This window comes from Oncorhynchus masou, chromosome 6 (assembly GCF_036934945.1).
Source record: "Oncorhynchus masou masou isolate Uvic2021 chromosome 6, UVic_Omas_1.1, whole genome shotgun sequence".
Classification (NCBI taxonomy): Eukaryota; Metazoa; Chordata; class Actinopteri; order Salmoniformes; family Salmonidae; genus Oncorhynchus; species Oncorhynchus masou.
In genome coordinates, this window is record NC_088217.1 from 19,555,250 (window position 1) to 19,561,524 (window position 6,275).

A 6,275-nucleotide genomic window follows, 5' to 3' on the forward strand; every position below is an offset into this window, starting at 1 on the left:
CACTGCCCCTGCACGGAAATAAAACTGTAGGTTTTCAAGCTCATTTGAATTTTATGATGCGCAGAAAAATATCTGTGACAAAAGAATGATCAAATTAAGACCCAACATCTGTACTGGGCTGTGTTCCCTTGGCCTGGGCTGCGTGTTTCTGTCTGTGTAACTGGAGTCTCGGGTGAAGTGGGGCTCCTCACTATATTTAGATACATGTCGTTCATTACAGTCCCATACTGCTCGTGTCACCAGACCTGGAACCACTGCCAAACGCTATGTCGTAAGTCCCCTGGTCCCCTCATAAGTCCCTTCAGCTAGAAATTAATACAGATCTATTCAGGGGTATTTCTGTCTGTAATAAAGCCCTTTTGTAGGGAAAAACCCATTCTGATTGGCTGGGCCTGGCTCCTCAGTGGGTCATCCTATGCCATCCCAGGCCCACCCATGCCCAGTCAAGTGGCCTCATTTATTTATTTAGATTGACTGATTTCCTTATGTACTGTAACTCAACAAAATCTTTAAAATTGAGACTAAAAACTTGTACAGAAGTAAGAACCAAAAAAAAACAAAGTCCCAGAGAGCCTTGTGAAACCAAATCACTGAGATGGCTAAAGCAAGGGATCCCATCAAATGGATGGTGAAATTAGCAGCCTGCATGAACACCTGTTGCACCACTCATTCCTGTAACTGAGCACATGCCTCTTTACCCCACTCGAGGGCGATAAAGTCTCCAGAGTTAAAGTCTGGCTGTTGACTCCCAGGCTAACATACTGTACAGTTCTGTGAAAAAGTATTTGCCCCTTTTCTAATTTTCTCTACTTTTGCATATTTTTAATACTGAAATTCAAATCTTCAACCAAAACCTAATAGGAGCCTGAGGGGGCCAAGGGAGCCTGAGTGAACAAATAACACAACAATTGCATAATTATTGAATTTGTTTCATAAACAAAGATATGCAACACCCAATGACCCTGTGTTAAAAAGTAATTGCCCCCTTACACTCAATAACTGGTTGTGCCACTTTTAGCTCCAACCAAAAGCTCCCTGTAGTTGTTGATCCGTCTCTCACGTCGCTGTGGAGGATTTTGTCCGACTCATCTATGCAGAACTGCTTTAACTCAGTGATATTTGTGAGTTTCCAAGCATGAGATACTCGTTTCACGTCCTGCCACAACATCTCAATTGGGATTAGGTCTTGTCTTTGACTAGGCCATTTCAAAGCTTAAAATTTGTTGCACTTTTTGTTCATGGTCCCCCATTTTAGAAGAGCAAAAGTATTGGGACTAATTCAACTACGTGTATTAAAATAGTTAAAATTAAAGTATTTGGTCCCATAAGTTTACAGCCAAAAGGACAAAAAATGCTTCACTGTCCCGTCACATCTGTTCCTGCCACGCCCTCTAGTGCTCATCCTGTGTCTCCTTGACCTGCCGCCACTCCCCCAGTGCTCTCTCCCTCTCTGTGTGTGTGTTGGGGGGGGGGGGGTGGAGACAGGCGTGCCGGATTCAGGGCAGATCCCCACCAGCTGCAACCTGTTCCCTAATCAAGACCTCTGCATATACTCAGTCCTGCCTCTTCCACACTGCCAGATCGTAATCTCTGCTCAGTCAGTCCATGTTTCTAGCCAGTTGTTCCTGTTTGCCCTTGCCTGACGCTGTTTTCCTCTCCGCTGCAGTTCTGTCCGCTCTGACTCTGGTCCCTGTCTCCAGTCCGACTTCTTGTCAGTCCTGCTACTCTGTCCTGGATTCCCCACTCTACGGCTCCCTTGGATCCCACTCCGGACCTGCTTACTGTGGTCCTACACCTCTCGCTCCAGCCTCAGCCTCCGCACCCGGTTTCCTGCAACACGCCTTAGCTTCCCTTGGCCTGCACTCAATCTTTCCCCTGTGTTTCAATAAATACCTTGGTTACCTCATCCCAGTCTCCGCATCGGAGTCTGCTCTTGGGTTCACCTGTTCTGCTCCGCGTGACAACTTTTTCACGACACTGTAGGTCTTTAGTTCTCAGTCAGTTATTCATCACATAAGTGTAGTTGAGTGCACCACATCTGCACTAACAGTGGTAATTGGCATGTGTATCCGCACCATGATGTGAACATTGTTTAGAAGGGTCTTACCTGAGCCTTAGAGGCTGCAGCAGCTCGAGTATTATAGGGCCTGTCATCCACCTGCTGCTCTCCAAGTGTGGTACTAGAAGCTGTTCTCTGTTGCAAAAGACACACACATGTCCCTCTTCAGAAAGCTATACTGGAAATATATAAATACAAGTTGAAATGATTTAAAATAAATCCCTAAAATACATTTTTTGATACTAAGTGCATTAATTCTATTAACTGGAAATTGTATAAATATATTTCACAGATAAAATGTTTTTACAATTCCATTCAAACAGTCCAAACTGTGAAGATTGTTGAAATTGAAATTGAAACAATAACTTGAAACAATAACTAACTGTACCCTTGGAAAGTTCTAAGGTCTGCTCTTGTTGTTGGCTATCTACCCGAGCATTCCGTTACAGCCACAGAAAACCACCTGGGTCTGGGAAGGAAGTGGTCATCTCCACCTATTGTTGTCTGATAGGTTACTAGTATTGTTTTGGATATTACAGTAAAGTCCCTAACTTTTAGTAAAGCCATAATTGTTATGAAGCCAATGAAGTAATGCTCCATTTTCTTTGAAAGCCAGGATCGTCGGTTTGATTCTTGCTGGGGCCACCCATACAAAAAATCTATGCACACATGACTAAGTCTCTTTGGATAAAAGCATCTGCTAAATGCCATTTATTATTAATATTATTATACCCATTTATTATATTCTAAGAGTGACATTTACCTGTCATAAAAGCCAACTTCAAGCCAACTAACATAACCCTGTCAAATTATACTGTAAAAAGTTTAATGAAAATTCAGATGGTGGTATGTAACAGCCATATTGGTGTCACAAATTATTTTTTATTTAACCTTTAATAACAAAAATGATCTCCTTATGTGCCAATATGTGCACGTGAAGATGTAAATAACAAATAATGAATCTGTCTCAACTTGAACTTGCACACTCAGGAGATGTTCAGAGACTGGATATACTGTGATGTTTTATCCAAATAAGAGTTAAAGGTAATTGAGTGATCAACACCAATGTCTCTCCATACCTGTCAATTTCCAAGCAATGGTGCCTGCAGCTGAATGTGTATTTTATCATATCTAAAGTTTAAACAGTCACACACCCTACTAAATAATGTTCTAGCCTGCCAAGAAATGTGTCCCAACCCTTTTTTATGCTACATAACATGTGATTCATTTCACATCAATAGGCTTCTTGTGTATTCTACTACTCATTGTAAACTAATACATCAACTTTACCAAGACAATAGTTGGAATGGCTGTTTTGTTTCCAACAGTGGAAGTATTTCAACTGTCTAAAATAATGCTGCCTCAGATGGAGATGCACAGGCCCAGATATATTACTGCCTGAAGGATATTATGTTCATTTAGACGTTGAATGAGAAATAGCTGGCTAATAGCCATATACTCACAAGGCTCATGGGAAAAACGGTGAGAAGCAGTTAAGATGAGAAGAATCGACTATAGCCTACGGATACCTCTGTCCGAACATGTGTAGCATCTAGTCTAGCCTGTTTCCCGTGTCTTTTTTAAGCAGAATTATTTCCCATACGTTTCGGGAATATAACCACCCCCTTATGTTCAAACAATGTTACAGTAGACTGATAACGATCTTACCCTAAACGAAGTGTCTATATGGGGCGGTTGTGGTGATGTCAAAAGACTGCTAGGTTTGCATTCTACGGCATATAGCTGTATCTTTTTAGATAAGTTTAACCGACGAGTCTATCGTTTCCGCAAAACCAATTGACAGTCGAGTGTAAAACTGCATTCACAGCCTTTCATCCAAAACCATTACGCAATTCGTGCGTAATGCAAAAACACGTTTTTTTAAAGCCTCAAATAAAGCCAGATTCTTGTAAATATAGCCTATTCCTTTATCCATAAGGATATCAGCAAATCGTTTCTCAAAGTTTGTCACAAAAAGTACGACATCTACCTGGCTACGAGTTAGATGACGCCAATTGAGGCAAAACTCGCGCTTACTCTTCGGACATTCCTGCATCCAAAAGCATGCATGTGTTGGAACGTTGCTTTATCGATTGCACAGTTATGGCTAGGTCTAGGTCTCTTCATTTTAAAAAGTTGACTGAAAAAGTAGCCTAAACTGCAAAAAATAATTTTAAACTGAAAACTCACCTCCTGTGACTTTTTATGATGGCCATGGGCATGGCTTCTCTTTTTGTGCGGCATTGCTGGAACGAAAATATCTTATTTTCTATTGCCAAAGGTTAACGGTGGCCCAACAGATATACTTCTGTGAACAGAATGAGTCAAATCTGCCCCTCTGGTGGGAAAGTACTTGCCCCTCCCGCCAAGAACTATTTCTTCACCTATGTTTTTGTTTCGTTGCCTATGACAAAATCTATTTGCTCAAATAAAGTCAGTGTGTGTGTGTGAGTAAATCGGGGGGTTTAAGTGCTTAAAGGGGCAATATCCAGTTATTACATCAATTTTTTTACTTATAAATTAATGATATGTAACCATTGATTCTTGAAGAATATAAATGCCTCATGAGTTTAGTTCGACTGTAGTACCCCATCAAAACCCCAAATATACGCTTGTTTTACTTCAATGCTTGTAAACAAAGTAAATGTAAACAAACACTACATAGCCTCAAAACATGGTTAGAACTATACGTTTGCTATCATGGATCGTCAGTCATTGCATCCATAGCTCTGTCTATGAATTTGAGATTAGTTACATTTCTCCGTCCCCATTCCCCAGCTTTTTATCGAAACAGGCTTCAACTGCTGATTAACGCTTTACGAAACGGAGGCTTTTGTATTTAGTTTCTTATCAGATATTACCCCTCCTTGCTGTCGTTCCCCAGTAACTGTAACAGCTCAACAAACCACCCATAACACATACACAGTAGCCTAATTTGAAACCACATCCCAATCATGTGTTTAGTGGAGTAAAAATTAAGACAGGGAAGGGTCAAAGCCAAATCCTCAAGCCTAGGTTACATTTGGTATCCTGAGTGGCGCAGTGGTTAAGGCACTGCATCTCAGTGCTTCAATTATCACTACTGACACCCTGGTTCAAATCCACGCTGTATCACAATTGGTTTGGCTGGTATAGGCTGTCATTGTAAATACGAATTTGTTCTTAACTGACTTGCCAGAATAAATAAATAAAATAAAAAATCTATATAGGAACATATATCTGATCAATCAAATTTATTTATATAGCCCTTCGTACATCAGCTGATATCTCAAAGTGCTGTACAGAAACCCAGCCTAAAACCCCAAACAGAAAGCAATGCAGGTGTAGAAGCAAGGTGGCTAGGAAAAACTCCCTTGAAAGGCCAAAACCTAGGAAGAAACCTAGAGAGGAACCAGGCTATGTGGGGTGGCCAGTCCTCTTCTGGCTGTGCCGGGTGGAGATTATAACAGAACATGGCCAAGATGTTCAAATGTTCATAAATGACCAGCATGGTCCAATAATAATAAGACAGAACAGTTGAAACTGGAGCAGCAGCACGGCCAGGTGGACTGGGGACAGCAAGGAGTCATCATGTCAGGTTGTCCTGAGGCATGGTCCTAGGGCTCAGGTCCTCCGAGAGAGAGAAAGAAAGAGAGAATTAGAGAGAGCACACTTAAATTCAAACAGGACACCGAATAGGACAGAAGAAGTACTCCAGATATAACAAACTGACCCTGGCCCCCCGACACATAAACTACTGCAGCATAAATACTGGAGGCTGAGACAGGAGGGGTCAGGAGACACTGTAGCCCCATCCGAGGACACCCCCGGACAGGGCCAAACAGGAAGGATATAACCCCACCCACTTTGCCAAAGCACAGCCCCCACACCACTAGAGGGAACCAACCACCAACTTACCATCCTGAGACAAGGCTGAGTATAGCCCACAAAGATCTCCGCCACGGCACAACCTAAGGGGGGTGGGCGCCAACCCAGACAGGATGATCAGGATGATCAGTGACTCAACCCACTCAGGTGACGCACCCCTCCCAGGGACGGTATGAGAGAGCCCCAGTAAGCCAGTGACTCAGTCCCTGTAATAGGGTTAGAGGCAGAGAATCCCAGTGGAAAGAGGGGAACCGGCCAGGCAGAGACAGCAAGGGCGGTTCGTTGCGTTCAACTTACCACTCCTTGGCCAGACTACACTCAATCATATGACCCATTGAAGAGATGAGTC

General features: G+C 42.5%; 1 protein-coding gene across 2 annotated transcripts in view; it reads right to left on the bottom strand.

Annotated features, from left to right (window-relative positions):
- LOC135541457 (nascent polypeptide-associated complex subunit alpha, muscle-specific form-like) overlaps positions 1–4,394 on the bottom strand; it is a 105,658-nt gene extending 101,264 nt beyond the window's left edge. The window contains exons 1-2 of one of the 2 annotated variants that reach the window (XM_064967723.1): positions 4,250–4,394; positions 2,108–2,194 (exon numbers count right to left, since the gene is read on the bottom strand). In XM_064967723.1, the coding sequence (XP_064823795.1) occupies positions 2,108–2,194; positions 4,250–4,303 (141 nt within the window). In that variant the 5' untranslated portion in view covers positions 4,304–4,394. Of the gene's footprint in view, positions 1–2,107; positions 2,195–3,522; positions 3,625–4,249 lie in introns of those variants that run through there. The other variant, XM_064967727.1, reaches the window with a different exon arrangement.
- Positions 4,395–6,275: the final 1,881 nt, after the last annotated feature.